At 41.9% G+C, this 19,292-nt stretch overlaps 1 protein-coding gene and 1 pseudogene across 2 annotated transcripts in view; both read left to right on the forward strand.

Annotated features, from left to right (window-relative positions):
• Positions 1-16,070: 16,070 nt before the first annotated feature.
• On the forward strand, positions 16,071-16,526 carry LOC102757601 (annotated as a pseudogene). The gene has a single exon (XR_001512360.1). The product of XR_001512360.1 is annotated as a guanine nucleotide-binding protein G(I)/G(S)/G(O) subunit gamma-11 pseudogene (transcript).
• A 2,373-nt stretch (positions 16,527-18,899) lies between these two features.
• Positions 18,900-19,292, forward strand: part of ACADL (acyl-CoA dehydrogenase, long chain) — a 37,439-nt gene continuing 37,046 nt past the window's right edge. Inside the window, exon 1 of the mRNA XM_006778940.2 lies at positions 18,900-19,220. Within this exon, the coding sequence (XP_006779003.1) occupies positions 19,144-19,220 (77 nt within the window). The 5' untranslated portion in view covers positions 18,900-19,143. The remainder of the gene's footprint in view (positions 19,221-19,292) is intronic.

A 19,292-nucleotide genomic window follows, 5' to 3' on the forward strand; every position in this document is an offset into this window, starting at 1 on the left:
ATTGCAGCACATTTTCAGGAGTACTTTCACAATAACTATATTTCAAAGCATAATAATCCCTTTCATTTAAAATTATTACATAACTTGCTAATGTCAGCAATGTGCACGTATGTGAACAGTTCATGTCCCAAGCTCATGACACATATGAAAAGAGCACTAAATGGGGAGTGGGGAGCCCTGGATCCATCCTAGCCAGCTGTATACATTTGACCAGGGTCTGTCTCTTCAAATTCTCCCCTCTGACCCCCATGATTGTGAGAACTTAAATAAGCATAATCAATAAACTCTAGATTATAGTCTTTCAACAGATAGAGCAACACACCACCTTAAGAAAACCTGGTTCTTTCCTAGGCCGTATTGTACATATCTCTCCACATTTCTCCTGTAGGTGATTAGTAAAACTAAAGAGAGGAATTATTCTGTAAGACAGATTCTCAGACCTGGGCAGGGAGAGGGTGTAAATGGGGGAGGAAAGGAGGACTTCTGTAATACTTTCAACTATAAAGATAAAATAAAAGAAGAAAAGAGTTGAGCAGAGGCAGGCTGCTCTAAGAAACAAGAAATAAGCTGACTGAAATCCACTGTGTATTAGAGGTGGTAACAAACTAGAGTTAATTACTAAAGTATAAAACAGAGAGGACTACAAAAGAACAAAAGTCAGAGGAAGTCACGAAGAACTCACTTCTATTGATATTATAAATATCTATCACATTTATAAACTTATGTATGAAAGGAATTCTTTTTTCTATCATCTGTAAATCTTTTTTGTATTTCTTATATATTAGCTCTGAAATTCCAGAGTCAAGGCAAAATTGGAAACAACACTAGACTATATCACTATCATCATCTTCTAAAAGGAAGCATTAACAGTTCTGCATAGACACGTAGAAGTTTCTGCAACTCAGTTCCAAGGAAAATTATGTTAAGAGTAAAGCAAAAAAAAGAAAAGAAAAGAAAAAAAGAAAGATAGATAATGATGGGCTGATAAGGCAAACATGTGGAAAGCAGTAAAAGTAATGTCCTAGTCTGTAAATGTCAGAAAATCAATTGGAATACTAATCATTATTTGTGTTACACAACGCATAACAATAGGAAAGGCTTCTTTACTTATTGCTTTTAAATTCATACCATTCTTCCTCCGCAATTCATTATTTCATTTCTAATTATGCATCCATTGATGCCTGTGATATTTTTGTTTGATTTTGTGTGTGGTGTGTTGTTTCTTGGGAGATATAGCAGGACTCTTGTAAACTTTTTATATTTGTATTTTCATACGAAAATGCACATAGATATACAGAGAAGTGCCATGAACTTTTCATTCTTCCACCCCCCCCAGTACAATATCCTGCATAACTATTGTATAATAACAAAACCAGCAAGTTGACATTAGAACAATCCAGAGTTGATTCCAATATCACGTTATACATGCACGTGTGTGTGTCTGTGTGGTTCTATACAATTTTATTATATGTGTAGCTTCATGTAATGACCACATCAATCAAAATACAGAACTATTTCATAACCACAGTTTCCTTCTTGCTATCCCTTTATAGCCATACTCACCCTTCCCCCCAACTCCTAACCCTTTATCTGTTCTTCAGCTCTATAATGGTGTTATTTCAAGAACGCCATAAAAATCAAATCATATAGAATTGACTTTTTTCATTCAGGATAATTTCCTTCAGCTCCATTCAAGGGGTTGTGTATATCAAGCTGATTTGTAAAGTACAAATGGAGTCATCATTTTTTGGAAGTCTTATTGAAAGACAACCCATATAATTATGAAAGTTTATTTTCATTTGTAAGGGGAAAAAACTGGTTCACTTTTTGATAAGGCAAGTATTTTTCAGAAGTGAACCTACTATTCCTGTCTTGTCTTAAGTAATACTGTTATTATTAATTATGTTCTTGGATAATTATGCTCAGAACATCTGATAAAAAAAAATCTTGTTCTTACATCAGCCTTCTAGATTAATGGGTTCAATATGCCTTACATTACACTTCATTAGACCATTCAACTGAACTTTCCATTACAAAAAAATCTATGCTTCATAAGGAAACTACAGATTACTTCATAAACATTTCATCTCCAGTTAATGTAGCAATGATAGGCAGCAATGCTCTTAAAACAGCTCTTGGTAGAACAATCATTAATCTCTTACAGGAAAAATGCATTGAACAGTTTGAAAAAGAGAGAGAGGCAGTGAGACAAAGAGAGAAAAGAAGTATATCTTTAATCTCTTAAAGTTCCTTTCATCATCTAACCAAAATGGCTTCCCTTGAAAACTCTTTTTCCAGGCAAGTGGTACCTATTTACTCTCCACACCTCATATGTACAAGGTCTTGAGATGAAATGAGTCTTTTCCACAACATTCTTCTCCCTCCACCCTAGAACACTCCAGCTTTGAAGTTCCTGCCATCAAGCCATGTCAACTGCTGTTGTAGTCATCTACAGATTCCAAGTCACTCACCCAAAAATGTTGAGGAGTGATATATCCATGCAATCATTCTTCCAACATGCTGACCTCACAGTACCACGGCCCTTTCCTCTCCAGTAATCTTGTCTTCTGATCCTACCTTAGTCATATAATCTCATGGCACGGCCCCTAGACATTGCCATTACCAATAACTGCAAACCCTCCAAAATCTCAAATTCAGACATCATCGCATATCCTAAATTTCGACTGTACCTTCTTTAAAAGCTTGATCCAACAACTTTCTAAACCACTGGTCCTATTTCCATAAGATTCTCTCTCACCCTTCCATGTCCTCAGTTCACACTTTACCTAACTTGCATGTTCTATAATTATAGTCACACCTCTGCCTAACTCTTTGATCCATCCTTTCTCTTTCGTCATCTGCAGTGCTAACATGGCCAAACCTCAGCTTTGGTGAAATTTATTTTTCAGACACTTTGTGACATCTGCACAGTTGTCAGTGGCTGGAAAAATAACCTCAGTGACTGGTCTTAATACATGACCTTAGTCCAGTAATACAATTATCACATTTACCTCAAACATTTACTTTCACATGCTCTTGGATAATTATTTCACACTTTCTCCTCTCCTCTCGAATCTCCAACACTTTCTGCCTCACCTCATTCTCAGAGGATGACCTTGCTTCCCTTTTCACTTAGGGAATAGAAGAAATCAGAAGAGAGCTTCCATAAAGTTTCCCACCTCTCTACCACCCTACATGCTTCTATGCCCACATACTCTGCCTGCCCTTCAGTTACTCTGGAAAAGCTAGCTATGGACATCTTGTTCACTTGCACATAGATTCCACCCCCTCTTGCCACTCAAGGAAATATCTTCTATAACCCCTTCATTCCGGCATTATTAATTTCCTGTCTCTACATGATAATTTCCATTAATAAAAACACTTATAATACCTCCCATATTGTAAAAACACTCTTGACCCCACTGCCCCCTATAGCTCTTCCCCAATTCTCTGTCCCCTTTACAATGAAACACTTTGAAAGTGTTGTCTCCACTCATTGCCTTCACCTCCTCCTCTGGAATTTTTCTTTTTGAACCCACTGGGTTTTCATTCCCACTACTCCACCAAAACTGCTCTGATCAAAGCAATAATTTTTCCCATTTCATAATCGATTTCTCAGTCCTCAACTTAACTGACCTATCGGTCAGATTTGACAAAATTGATCACTACTTCCTTCTTGAAACACTTTCTTCAGGATGCTAGTCTTCTGGTTTTCCTATCTCCTGAAAGTCTTTTGTTTCCCTAATTTGCATGTGGGTACAGATGAATTTGTAGGCTGGAGGGGGTGAGAAATTAAGGACATTTTCTTTTTTTAATATAATTTTTATTGATTTCAGAGAGGACGGAAGAGGGAGAAAGAGATAGAAAGATCAGTGATGGGAGAGAATGATTGACTGACTTCCTCCTGCACGCCCCACGCTGGGGATGGAGCCTGCAACCTGGGCATGTGCCCTGACCAGGAATCGAACCCTGACCTCCTGGATCATGGGTCAATGCTCAACAACTGAGCCATGCAGGCTGGGCTCCACTTTTTTATGTTTGTTCTCACAAACTTCTTGAAAGAGAACTTGCCTAGCTGTGAGAGGGTCTGGATATTCCATTGCACACAACAGGGGATGCTGATACTATGTGGGGTTTTGATGTCAGCCCACTTATATAACAAGCTATGTGCAAGAATTGAAAAACAAAAGGCTGGAGAACTAGACAATACAAGTAATTTGAAGGACAAGAGCTACATAAAGCAACTTTAGTGTTGAGATTCATGTTACTCTATTGCCATCTTCTGGTTGCATTAGAAAGTGCATTGTATAAATGTCAATCCTGTTGTGAAGATAGTCAGGCATATTTTCATGGAATTAGTATCACAGAATGTGGACCCTAGAGGTTACCACAGACAGCGCAACCTTAGACTGAGACCATAGGGGGAAGCAAAAGACCCAGAATAGACAACACGATACCGGCATACCTCACTTATTGTGCTTGCTTTATTGTGCTTCCCAGGTAGTATTGTGGTGTGTGTGTGTGTGTGTGTGTGTGTGTGTGTGTGTGTGTGTGTTTAATACTTTATTGTTTAAAGTATTACATGTAGTATTACATATGTCTCCTTTATTTTCCCATTGGCCACCCCACCCCCCAGCACATGCAAGGGCATGTTTTATGTTTTGTTTTTTACAAATTGAAGGTTTGTGGGAACTCTGCCTCAAGCAAATTTATTGGTGCTGTTTTTCCCACAGCATTTGCTCATTTCATGTCTCTGTGTCACATTTTGGTAATTCTCACAATAGTTCAAATCTTTTCATTAGTATTACATTTGTTGTGGTGATCTGTGATCAGCGTCTTTGATGTCACTATTTTAATTTTTTCAGGGCCCCTGAACCATGCCCACATAAGATGACAAACTTAATATATGTCGCGTGTGTTTTGACTGGTCCACCGACCAGCCAATCTCCCTCTCCTAGGGTTTCCCTATTTTGTGAGAACAACAATATTGAAATTAGATCAATTAATAACCTTATAGTGGCCTCTACGTGTTCAAGTGAAAGAGTTGATTAATGCGGCAGACTTCATTATTGTCTTATTTTTTTAAAATTTCCACAGCCAGCCCTAGCTGGTCTGGCTCAGTGGATAGAGCATCAGCCTGCAGACTAAAGGCTCCCGGGTTCGATTCCGGTCAAGGGCAAGCACCTCGGTTGGTTGCAGGCTCCTCCCCAGCCCGGGCCCTGGTTAGGGTATGTGCAGGAGGCAACCAATCAATGTGTTTTTCTCACATCGATATTTCTCTCTGTCTTTCCCTCTCTCTTCCACTCTCTGTAAAAATCAATGGAAAAATATCCTCGAGTGAGGATTAAAAAAAAATCTTTTTTCTACAGCCAACTCAACCTTCAGCAACCACCCCCTGATCATTCAGTAGCCATCAACCTCGAGGCAAGACCTTCCACCAGCAAAAACATGATAATTTCTGAAGGCACAGATGATGGTTAGCATTCTTTAGCAATAAAGCATTTTTAATTAAGGTATTTAAATTGTTTTTAGTGTGGATGCTATTGCACACGTAATAGACTACAATATAGTGTAAACATAGCTTTAATGTGCGCTGGGAAACCAAGAAACTTGTGTGACTTGCTTTATTGCAATATTCACCTTACTGAGGCGCTCTGCAACTAAACCTGCAATATCTCGGCGCTATGCCTGTATTGAAGGAGCAGAACAAATTGCAGGTCTGGAACTATCCAACTTCTAGACTTATTATATAAAGCTACAGTAATCAAAATAGTATTGGCAATTTTGATTGCCAATCTGAACAGAATGGAGAACCCAGAAACAGACTTATAACTCGATAGTTAATTGATCTTTAGGAGCCAATGCAGTGCAAAGGAGAAAAGATAGTCTTTCAACAAATGCTAGTGGAGCAACTAAAGATCCACATGCTAATAAATGTATCTAGACACAGACACTACATCCTTCACAAAAATTAACTCAAAATGGATCATAGACCTACATGTGAAATGCAAAAGTGCTAACCTCTGAGAAGATAACATGGGAGAAAATCTAGGTGACTTTGGGTATGGTGATGACATTTCAAATGCATGAATCATGAAGAAAATCATTCATCAGGTGGACTTAACTAAAGTTTAAAACTTCTGTTTTGCAAAAGACACTGTCAATAGAATGAGAAAACAAGCCACAGACTGGGAGAGAATATTTGCAAAAGGCATACCTGATAAAGGACCATTATTCAAAAATATATAAATAACTCTTCAAAATCAACAATAAGAAAAACAAACCACTTAAAAATGGGCCAAAGATCTAAACACACTAACCACAGAAGAAAGCAGATCACAAATTACCTTATGAAGAGATGCTCAGCAAGAGAGAGGATCGCAAATTAACATATGAAGAGATGTCACTAGGAATTGCAAATTTTTTTAATAATGAGATACCACTACAAATCAATTAGAATGATCAAAATCTAAAACACTGACAACACCAAATGTTAGCAAGGATAGGGGGCAACAGAAACTCCCATTCATTGCTAGTAGGGTGCAAAATAATACAGGCATTTTAAAAGACAGTTCGATAATTTTTTACAAAACTAAACATGCCATTACCAGACAGCCCAGCAATCACATTCCTTGATATTTACCCAAAGGAGCTGAAAAAAACACAAACCCCAGCACATTAACATTTGCAGCAGTTTTATTCATAATTTCCAAAACATGGAAGCAACCAAGATGCCCTTCAGCAAGTGGATGGATAAACAAACTGTGGTATATTCAGACAATGAAATACTATTTGACACCAAAAAGAAATGAGCTATCAAGTCATGAAAAAAACATCGAGGATCCTTGAATGCATATTGCTAAGTGAATGAAGCCAATGTGAAATGACAACATATTGCAAGATTCCAACTATATGACATTCTGGGAAAGGCAAAACCATGGAGACAATAAAAATATTAATGATTGGCCTGGCTGGTGTGGCTCAGTGGTTGAGTGTCGACCTATGAACCAAGAGGCCAGGGTTTGATTCCCAGTCAGGGCACATACCCCGGTTGCGGGCTCGCATGTAGGACATACAGGAGGCAACAGATCAATGATTCTCTCTCTCTCCCTTCCCTTCCTCTCTAAAATCAATAAAAATATTTTTAAAAAATAAATATATTAATGATTGCCAGGAGTAGGGTAGTGGGGTGAAGACATAAATAGGCAGAGCACAGAGGATTTTTAGGGAAGTGAAAATACACTGTATGACCCAATAATGACGGATAAATGTTATTACACATTTGTCCAAACCCACAGTGTGTACAACACAAGACTGAATCCTAACATGCACTATGGACTTTGGGTTACAATGATGTGTCAGTGTAAGTTCATTAACTGTAACACGTGTACCGCTCTGCTGCAGGATGTCGATAGTGGGGGACACTGTGTGTGGGGGCCGGGGGGGGCAAATAGAAAGTCTGTGGAAGCTGTCTGTACTTTCTCCTCAATTTTTCCAGGAGCCTAAACTGCTCTAAAAAATAAAGTCCGTTTTATTGATTTTTTTAAGGGTCATTTTTAAATTCCTCAAACACACACACACACACACACACACACACACACTTCATACAGGCCTTTGACAACAGCCCAGCTACCAACCCATTTTCGCAAACAAAAATATTGCTTTTCCAATTCCAAGTGAGTTCCTCACTTTTAGGAAATGTATTTTTTCTGGGGACTTCCTGAAATCTGCTGCCAGTGGACACCCTTCCCATCCTCCATGCTTCTTTTCACGTTTTCCCTACGAGGTTCTGCCTGATTTTAACTCTACTCACACCACTCCCTACTCTATACTTGCAAACAAAGGAGAAAGCTTTTGTGCTCCAGGGGGTGTTTCCTTACTTTCAGGAAGCATCTTTTTGTGGCTTTTGCTCCAGAGCATCCTGCACTTGGTGGCTGTAAGCAAGGGCTGTGTCTTTTGCATTTCAGGTTAAGCCTCCCATTAGATACATATTTCTGTAAGCCATTTCTTAGGTCATCACTTCTGAGCCCTCTCCCACTCTATGCATGACTTTCCACTTCCTGTTTTGAGGTTTCCATCAGGTTGCAGATGCTTCATGTAGATTTTATATTTATGATGAAGTCGTAAAAGATTCCCATTTTCTCATTTAGCAGAAAATGTGTTTGTGAGTAGTTGCTCTCTCTGATGCTTTTGTTTAATTTTCACGAAGAGAAAGAAAGAAGCTGACTTATGCAGCCAGGTGCACAGCGAATGTCTCCCTATGGATATTCGTTATACTTCTCTAATATGTGTCTGTGCTTTATAACGGAAAAAGCAATGAATGCTGTGTCCTGGCCAGTCCCCCGCCCCTCATGACAGGGGCACCCATACCCAGCTTCCATAGCTTTCCGCCCCGCCTCCAGTGGCAGCCCAAATCCAATACCAAGTCAATGTTGTTCTATAAAGACCTGGCACCCTTGTCTCAATTTGAAAAACTTGGAAGGGTTGTGCCGCTCCTGTGGGACTGCCTAAGGCCTTGGTGGTAACTGCATTACTGTTTAACTCCTGCCTCTGCCCAACCCAATATTCTTCCCTGCTCACTGGTACTGATCCTAAAAGCATTCCCAAAAAACTTCCTACAAGCAAATGTCCATCTCAAAGTCATTTCTCAGTTATCCAACCTAAGTATGTTGGTTCCATGTGTGGACTGAAGAAGCAGATTCTAAATGAGATTTTGGAACTGGGTCACCACCATCTGACAATGAGGATCCCATCCCTGGAGGCAGGAGGAGCATAAATATCCCCAGACAGGCCTACCAGTGCAACTGTTTAAGATGTCATTGTTGATAACTAGGATGAATATTGATCCAAGGGAGTGTCCTGGAAGGGACAAAATCTGAGGCATTTGAGAAATTCAGGGAAAGTGTAAATATTAAGTCTATAAACTTAGATGGCTCCGGGGGATGTATTCGTTTGCTAGGGCTGTTTTAACAAAGTACCACAAACAATAGAAATTGACCATCTCAGTTCTGGAGGCTGGAAATCCAAGATCAAAGTGTCAGCAGGACTGATTACTGCTGATGTTTGTGAAAGAGAACTTGCCCCAGGCCTAGCTTCTGGCTTGTTAGCCATCTTTGGTGTCCCTTGGCTTATAGAAGTGAGGACTTAACTACAGACGCCTCTGAAACTGTCCCCTTCATTCCCCAGCCAAGATAGTGAAGCAAAAACTACACACATCCCAGAGCAATGATCTGTGGCACCTTTATAGGGGGCAGGAGTGGTGGTCCAAGTCCCATTTCCATTAATTCAGCAGCCTGACCCCTACAGAAGTCAGATAGATGCTAGAAAACGAGAGTGGACAAACTTGGGACAAAAGTAGCACCTATTGCAGGGACCTCAGTACATGGTACACAGCCAATGACTTGGCAAATACATCATTTTCCATCCCTACCAACAAGGACGATCAGCAACAGTTTCCATTCTGTTGGAGCAGAAGTACACATGTATGGCCCTACCCCAAGGCGATGACAAGTCTCTCCTTCTCTATCATAAGAGATCTGAAGGGACCCAGGGGATTTGGGTATTTCCTGGCATCACTTCATTCCACTATGAAAATGACATCATGTTAATTAGTCCGATGGGCAAGAAATGGCAAATAAAACACCTGTGTCCCAGAGGGTGGGAGATAAACCCTCCAAACAGACAGTGTATTCCACACCTGGGAATACCATTTGACCCAACATATACCAGTGGCCAAAAAGCTGCCAACTCAGAGAGAGGCTGGAGCAAAAGGCGCTGCAGCAGGTCCAGGCTGCGGTGCCAAGAGCTCTACGCCTTGGGCTACGGGACTTAGCAGACCAGTGTTCTCAGAGGTTTCGTTGCAGGGGATGTCACGTGGCCTTGATGGCAAGCCCAGTGGAGAACTGCACCGAGTCCTCCTGGGAGTGTAAATCCGAAGGAATCCCTCCACACACTTGCTTCAACAAATCTGTCTCAAAGTCCACATCTTCAGATGATCTCTAGAAGAGCCTAAGTATCTCCATCTAAAGAGATTCCTTGAATTGCTTACACCTAGACAATATTCTGGAAAGATATATGTGTTCCTGGAATGAGAGCATCACCCCGCAGTCAGACCTAGCTTCAAAGTCTGCAGTCACGTTGCCATACTGGGTGCCTGTACGATTGAGTGAAAAAGTTGGACTTCTATAAACCTGACTCAACAGTCTCCCGTTTATCACTCTTGCCCCACCTGCCCTCCCTCCTTACTCTATACTTTATATCGTCCAGTCCTGCATTAACTCACTGGCAAGTTTATAACACAAGAGAATAATTTCCTTCCTGTAACTGCTGTTTAAACAATGGCCCATGTTATTTAAAAGGGTAGAATGAACCAATTCCTTGAACCAATCTCACAGACTTAGAATCAAGGGCCAGAGAAAAACAACAGTTCAGAGTAGAAGGGGCAAGAAATGACAGACTTTTCCAAAAACTGTTTCATGACTATTTCACCACTATAAAGTGACCATTTTCCAACCAGCTAATGAGTCATATCTTCCATTGATATTCGGGTGAAATGTTACTCCTCCATCCATAGCACCAAGCTGTGGTCGGCATGTTTGTGTTCTCCCAACCTCCACAATATTCATATGTTGAAAACCTAAAGCCCAATGTGATGGATGGTATTTGGAGGTAGGGCCTTGGGGAGGTACTTAGGTCATGAGCCCTCATAAATGGGATTAGTGTCTTCATAAAGGTGGCTCCAGAGAGCTCTCTTGTCCTTTCCATCATGTGAGGATACAACAAGAAGTCTGCAACCCGGAGAGAGCGCTCACCTGACCATGCTGGCCCTCTGATCTTGGGCTTTATATCTGCAAAACTGTGAGGAATAAATTTACATTGTTTATAAACTGCCCAGCCCCTGATAATTTGTTCTAGCAGCGTGAACAGACTAAGACAGTTGGAAAATGCTGTCAATTCCACCTCCAAAAATACATATTGAGAATCTGCTCACTTCCTTCCATCTCCACTACCACATCTATTCCTAGGCAACAATCAGACCTCACTTAGAAGAGCACAGTAACCTCTTAACTGGGCTCCATAGACCCACTCACCAATCCACAAATGTAAGTAATCCATCCACTGCCCTGCTTCAAACCCCTCTGTGGGTTTTTTTTTAAATTGTTCTAAAATGAAATCCTACCTTCTTATCCTGGGCTCCAATGGCCTGATCCCACACTGCAATACCCTCCCTCCATTTCTCACTACTCTCCCACTCACTCTCTACATTACATTCTATTCACCCCAAACTTTCAGGTTGTTCTCCCACCAGGCTTTCCCTCCGACTTTGCACCTGCTCTTCTCTCTACCTTCCAGGTAGAGATGATCCACAAAATGAAAAGCCATCAGCTACTTCAGGTTGAAGTCTGATATAGTAAATACAGAAACAGAAACAGTATATATATTGAGAATCCACTCCTCAAAACCAACGGTGTGTGTACAAAAGGAAAATGGGGGCGGAGAAATGTAAATACCTTTATAACTGTGCCTTTTACATCTATGTCTCTCCCCAGACAGTGAGCTCTGTGGGCAGGGAGCAGGTCATGATCACCTTTGAGGCTGTGGAATTCAATAAATGTGTACTTACACATGTTCCTAACTGACCGAGTCAACCTAAAAGGAGAATAAGGTAAACACAGAAAATTCATTCAACAAATCAAAAATTTTAAATGAGAATACGGAAAATCACATCTATTGGGAGGATTTTACTAGGTGGAGATGGCATATATGCTGCAGGGCTGTATGGTCACCAACCCTTTCTTTTTCCTCCTGAGTACAAATATTTTTTAGCCTCCTCAATCTGGATGGAGCCCAGTGAGGCCACATAGGGTCATGTGACTAGTTATAACCCATGGCACATTAGTCAAAAGAATATAGGTTACTTCAAGGCCTGGCCCTAAAGTCGTCTCCCTTTAGATTTTCTGCTCACTCTCTTCCTTTTCTTGACAACCCTAGAGGCCACAAGTCAAAGATAGAGTTGCACGCCTTTACCTATGGGGAATACAATCCAAGATCCCTAGTGAATGCCTGAAAACACAGACAATACCAAACCCTATGAATACGCTGAACTTAAAGAAAGCACTTTTCAACTTCTCTTTGGCATATCTGAATTGCTAGCATCACTGCCCTTGTGCTCAGTGGCCACTATTAAGTAAAATAAGGGTTACTTGAACACAAGCAATGAGATAATGTGACAGTCAAGCTAATCAGTGAAATCACTACAAAGTGACTAACAGGCAGATGGCTTATTCAGCAAGGATACTTTGGACCAAGGACTAATTCACATCCCATGTGGGCTCGGCCCTCAAATGGTCCTATGTCCATCATTGGATTTGTGATGTCAGCTATGCCTCTGGAATATTTTTGAGTCAGCTCCAAGCAGACTTTTATGTAAAGGTCACTAAAGCACTCAAGAGGACAAAGAGCTGGGGTTTTTGTCTTGTGGTATGAGTTGTTTGTGCTTGTTTGCAAATACATGTTTAATAAATGTATGTCTAAGTGGTAGAATTTGGCCAGAGACTTGCTTGTATTATAACCTGCCATCAAAATGTGTGGAAATGGAGAACCTTCGCCCATCCTGAACTTTTCCACAGTTCCTTGTTATATGAGAAAAAGAACCTTAAGGGTTGTACATGGCCAAATAGGTTAAAAATCATTCACAACGTTTCCTTTGAATAGAGTACCTATTCAAAGCACAAGCAATTAGTTCCAAGTTTCATAAATCCTAATATAAGAGACCATGTTTAGAATCTCCAAACAATGCTAATTTTAGAAGGAGAGCCAATCTTTGCTGCTATTGTATTTTTAAGGGACTTTAATTGTCAGCAACATAAGTATATTATTTATAAACAACGTTCCTCTGTGATCAAATTGTCCTCTGTAGTAGGAAGAAAGTTCAAAAATACTAGAAAAGGAAAAAAAAACCTTTTATTTTTTTCCCCCACTGGAATTCAACTATTCACCTCTGGGGATATTTTTAGTATAGCTCTAATTTTGCAATAGTGCACCAGGACAAAGGTAATCTCTAAAGCAAGGTTATACATCTTTGGAGCAGATCAAGGAATCTATATATCTTATTTGAGTGAACCTTTAGATGAAATTACCTTCAAATGTATGGCTTAATTTATAGATCATGAAGTTACTTTGGTAAATATCCCAGAAGGCAAATACCTTTAAATTGAGAAAGCAAGACATTATTGCTCAACGCTTTCCCTCCTAGGAAGGTAACATTATGCTAGAATTTCCACTGGCAGCAAGGGAGACGTACCATAGCATAGATAACCTGTATTTCAACAAGAAGAGCTGGGTGAAAATTCATAATGCAAACATTTTTTTTAGTGTCTATCTCCCTCTGGGTAACTTTAAAAAAAGAAAAAACCACTATCACCTTCTGAGTAATCAAAGTAAATCCCTTGGATCCTTTCAACTAGGCCTAGTAGCTGGAGCAACATTCATCCTTAGTCTGTAGATGCCACATAGCCTGTAGCTGGGACAAGCCGGCCTATACACCTCAGGCAACCAGCCAGGACCCCAAGGGCTGGCACAGCGTTGCATGGCTGGCAGACGGGCTGCCTCTGCTGGATTCTGCACACTTTGTTCCTGTTGCTCCTCCAGGAGCCCTGGTAACGAAATCTGCCCTGGGATGCCACTTGCATCACAGCAGCAAGCTTCCAGCACTGGTTCTTTATCTGCCCTTCTCGTTCTGTGCCAGTGATGGGCACCAAAGCCCTTTGCATTTTCTTCCCTTCCTCCTCAACTTCACAACCCTAAAGCCCCTGCAGCCAGGAAGGCCTGGGCTTTGATTTTCGCAAGGGTGAGCTGTCTGTTCACGCGTGTTCCCCCTGAGATAGGAAGTCTTCCTCACCCACTCAACATGCCCAAACCCCAGCCCCAACCCAGGCCCTATGATCTGAAAATTCCCTTTTGAAAGAGAGGCAGTTGAATGGTAGGAGGCTTTGGCTACCCAAAATGTCACTGATCCAGAAGGAAGGCTCAGGGTCTGTGGGTTTCCCTGGCAACGTGGGAAGAGGATGGCTGCTCCTGAGAAGTAAGCCAGGTAAAGCAGTAACGATGTTACTATGTGCTTCATTCTTATGGCTGCAGACTGAATGCTTTGCATATTTTGCCTTCCTTCAGTCTCACAACACTGGGAGGTTGATACTATTAATATCTCTAACTTACAGATAAGAAAACAGAGGCGTAGAGACATTCATTACCGCAAGCAGAGGTTTTCAACCTTCATCTTGGTCAGTGGAAGGCTATAGCCCATGTGCTTTCTGCTATTCCATGAGAATAAAGTGAGAAAAGAAGCAAATCAAGTAAGCCCCCCACAGTGTCAGCTCCCTACTCTGGACTGTTGGCTTACTCCCACATTTATCGTGGGGTTTTATATTTTACATCATCTCATTGTCTTATTTTCATGACTGTATTTCAAAGTCTTTGAAAGCAGGGTTTTTATCTTGTACAGCATCTGTCCTTAATATAAGGAGGAACTCAACAAATACTTACTGAATCTATAGTAATAAAAGCATAGTATGCTAATGAGACCGATGTCCTTCCAGATGAAGCTGGGGCTGCGAGGGCCGAGCCCCTTGCACAAATTTTGTGCATCAGGCCTCTAGGAAGAGAATAAATGGGGACTCTTAGCTCCTTACACATCAAACCTAAATTCCCTGGTGTGATATTCAATAATAATAAACATACTGGCCAACAATCTTATATAATAAAACCCTAATATGCAAATTGAACGGCAGAGCGACCGGTAGCTATGATGCGCACTAACCACCAGGGGGCAGACGCTCAACGCAGGAGCTGCCCCCTGGTGGTCAGTGCACTCCCACAGAGGGAGCGCCGCTCAGCCAGAAGCCGGGCTCACGGCTGGCGAGCCTGAATAATGACAGTGCAGCAAACCTCTGTGCCATGCCCTTTATAAGCACCAGCCCACTTAATCCCAACAATGGCAACTGATAGCAGGGAGCAGACAGGAGTCAAACCCAGGTAATTTCATGTATAAATCTGAATTCCTGATGGTGAACCTGAGTTCCTACTTCTTCCCAGCACATATCCTTCAGTTAGACTGGTTTCTTTACCTTCCTTCCTTCCTTCCTTCCTTCCTTCCTTCCTTCCTTCCTTCCTTCTCTCCTTCCTTCCTTCCTTCCTTCCCTCCTTCCTCTCTTATAACCCTTTCATAATTTTGTTCCGCCCTCCTCTAGTGTCCTTATCTTTCTTTCCCTTCTGTCAGTGCCTAAAGATAGCATGTACTAACTGGAACATTCCCAATTACTCTGGCCCCTAACTGACACTTCAGTTAATACAAGCACGCCTTGTAGAACTCCCATGTAAAAGCTGCCAGAAAGATATAAATGGCTCAAAGCGTTCATGAAACACTGGGTGAGTTGCCTAAACTATCTGCGTAGTTTGCTACACCTTTCATTTCATTTTAGCTCACTCTGCATTCAGAAGCATATTTGTTCTTATTTCACAAATCGACACACAGTAACTCTACAGTGAAGCCACCTGGTGGGTACTATTTTAACCAAATTAAGGGCTTAAAATTAAGGAGGTTCAAATTAACCTCACCAAGAACGGGACAAACTAACCTCAGGGACATTCTAATGCATTGTACTGAGGGGGATGCCATGCTACTTATGCACCAATTCTGCATGAGGAAACCCCAAGACAACCAAACATTTCTTCAAAATACCTGGCATTTGCCCTGACCGGTTTGGCTCAGTGGATAGAGTGACGGCGTGCAGACTGAAAGGTCCCAGGTTCGATTCCAGTCAGGGGCATGTATCTTGGTTGTGGGCACATCCCCAGTGGGAGGTGTGCAGGGGGCAGCTGATTGATGTTTCTCTCTCATCGATGTTTCTAACTCTCTATCTCCCTTCCTCTCTGTAAAATCAATAAAGTATATATTTTTTAAAAAAATGCCTGGCGTTTACTCTTCCAAAAATGTCAGTGACACGAATGAAAAAGAAAATCGGAGGAACCATGCCAGAGTTGCACTTGTCAAGAGTTCAGAAATAGCCAGAGTAGAGAGCTGTCCCTGGGCCCAGCTCTGGGGCGAAGATGCCGGCCCTGCACATTGAAGATTTGCCAGAAAAGGAAAAGCTGAAGATGGAAGTGGAGCAACTTTGCAAAGAAGTAAAGTTTCAGAGACAACAGGTGTCTAAATGTTCTGAAGAAATAAAAAACTACATTGAAGAACGTTCTGGAGAGGACCCTCTCGTGAAAGGCATTCCAGGAGACAAGAATCCCTTTAAAGAAAAAGGCAGCTGCATTATTTCATAAGTAAGTCTGGGGAGAAACTTTATCCTCAGTGGCAGAACTAGCTTATTTTAGTTTTCCGAAATAAAACCAACATGCCTTTTAAAGAAGGAAAAACTAAATTAAAAGCGGACTTTCTCAAGCACTTACATAGATATGGTTTTGTATAAAAGCTATGTGGTTCTCATCTTTGCTTACTTCCCACCCTCTTGAAGAGGGCAGAGAGTATCAAATGTGCAATTATGGAAATAAGGACATTACTTGCGCATGACTCACCTCTTTCAGTATATTGCTTGATGCCTCAATAAAGTGTTATCGCTGGGGGGAAAAAAAAAAGAAATAGCCAGAGTAAAACCAATGAATCACCCAAGTAGTAATCAGTATAAGTTTATTGCACACACACCAAAATGACCGTTCTCAGAACCGGACGCACTCACATCATAACATGGAACGAGATTCAGGGAAATACTGTTCTAAAGCAGCTTACATGGTGAGGAAATGGTGACTGCTTCTTCTTCACAGTTATAATATCAGCATTTTCAAAAATAATAGGGAATTGGTCGGTGGTTACTTCACATCAACCTTGGGAAATAGTTCACGTTTTGCATCTGATTTTCAAGTTAGTTTAAGCTTTGTTAGATTAAATTAAGCTTCGCATGACTAAACTGGTTTTGTCTTCCTAGGGACTTTTCAAGGCTGGTCTCTGTTTTTTATTTTAACTGAATTCATTATAACAAAAGGGTATCGTTGGGACATTTGTCGAAATAGGAATACGAGCTGTAGATTACTTAAGGATATTGTATCAGAGTTAAATACCTACACATGATAACTGTGCTATGGTTATTAAGAGAACTCCTTTGTTGCTGGGAACATACACTAGGGGTGAAGGGGTATGATGTATCCAACTTATTCTCAAATGATACTGAAAAAATTACATACAAGTGGCAATTGGGACAAAATCTTAAAAGATTAGGCCCATGCAAAAGCAGACCTGAGCTGGCCACTGGGACAAGTTCAAGGCAACTGTTGCCCTCAGGAACTATAAGGGCCATATCAGTCTAGGTGTTAAGTGCTCCGAAGAGATAGTAACCACCGTGTGGGGCCATGATAACTCCCCTCCATAGATGCTGGGTGGCAAGGCTCCTGGAGATCAAGATTCACACACCCCATGCCATCCCTGGCAAGGTGACCGGCCATTGCATCTCTGTGCTGGTGCACCTCATTCCTACCCCCACAGGCACGTTAGTCATCATCTGGACCCCTTGGCCCAATAAGCTGGCGAGGATGGCTGGTATGAAGGAGGCTGCACTGCCACCTTGGGCAACTTTGCCAAGGCTACCTTTGATGCCATTTCCAAGATCTGCATCTATGTCACTCACACACCTCTATAGAGACCAAGTTTCCATGTCAGGCATTCACTGACCTTCTAGTCAGGCTCCATGGGAGCGTCTCCATGCAGAGGACCCGGCCACCACGTGTTTTTATACAAGAAAAATAAACTGAATGCATTAGGCCTGCAAAAAAAAAAAAAATCACCTGTGAGACATGTTTACTATACAGAATCCTGGACCGCATCATCAGTTATTCTCATTCAACAAGAGCAGCTGCTGTAGGGATTCTCAGATCACACAGAGGCACAACAAAGTAGTATTTTATTATCCCCACTGGTCCCAAGAAGCCAGTAGATACCCTGGCGTACATTCCTAGTGGTGGAGCTATTAGGACCTCCGGCCAGCAGGTCCAGAATTCTAGCAAGCCTGCCTGGGGGGCCGTGAGCAGCCCCTGTCAACCAATAATCACATGCTACTGTTTGAAATGAATCTTACTCTTTTTTTCACTTGTTTATATCCTGCATTTGGTTAGTTGTTAGTTCTTTTTTTTTATTAATATATTTCTTTATTGGTTTCAGAGAGGAAGGGAGAAGGAGAGAGAAATAGAAACATCAATGATGAGAGAGAATCATTGATCTGCTGCCTCCTGGACGCTCTATCCACTGAGCCAAGCCGGCCAGGGCTAGTTCTTAATTTCTAACACAAATTCTGTTTTTCGCTTGCACCCTTTCAGGCTCTTGATAATTGTCCTTAATTATTACAATGGCCTGACAGTCTTTAAATCCACTCTGCAAACTTTTTAAAGTTCAGAGATGTGCTAGTATCAAAAAACCAACCCCATAAATGTCAGTTGCTCAAACTTTATTCAATGTAAATGTCGATTATCCAACAGTATTGGATAACTTGAGGAAAGAGAAAATGGCAAGACATGAATGCCAATCAAATACTATTGGAGAAAGGAACTAAAGAGGTTTATTTGCATATTGAGCATATTTTAATTTTTTTTCCGAGGAAGTGGTTACTAATTTTTGCCAGAAAAAAAAAATGATAACGGCCCAATTCTTTTAAACTAGTTGTGCATAGTTGTCTGTGAGAGTAAAGCAATTTTCTATGTTGACAAAAACAAAACGCAACTTTTGTGGGTTTGTGTGTGGGTCTGGCTGCACGCGTGTCTCAAAGCGGTTCAAGAATTCCAAAAAGAACAACTGCCCAGAAGAAATAAGAACGCTGCGGAGGGGAAAAGAAACCGGTTTGCTTTTAACGCCTGTTGCAACCTCGCAAACTCCGCCCACGGGGCCTGGGGATCCCGGCTGCAGCCTCCGGACACGGAAGGAAGGACGCCGGGACGCGTCGGTCCCCGATCCCGGTGCGGCTCAGAGGGACGGGCCGTCCCGATCCCCGCGGCTCAGTGGGACGGGCCGCGGACAGTCCTCCCCACCCCCCAGCCCCACCCCGGGCCGCCAGCTCGCCGCGTCCTTCGCCCCAGTCATTCTTCGCCGTCCCAGCCATGGCCTCCCGCCTCCTCCGTGGGTCTCTGCGCTTGTGGGGCTGCCGGTGCGCTCCGTGTCCGCCGCGGTCCGCGAGGTGAGTGCCCGCCGTCCCGCCGTCCGGGTCGGGAGGCTGCGGGGTCCGGGCGGCGACACCCACCTTCCTGGG

The sequence above is a fragment of the Myotis davidii genome, unplaced genomic scaffold (genome assembly GCF_000327345.1).
Source record: "Myotis davidii unplaced genomic scaffold, ASM32734v1 scaffold268, whole genome shotgun sequence".
Classification (NCBI taxonomy): domain Eukaryota; kingdom Metazoa; phylum Chordata; class Mammalia; order Chiroptera; family Vespertilionidae; genus Myotis; species Myotis davidii.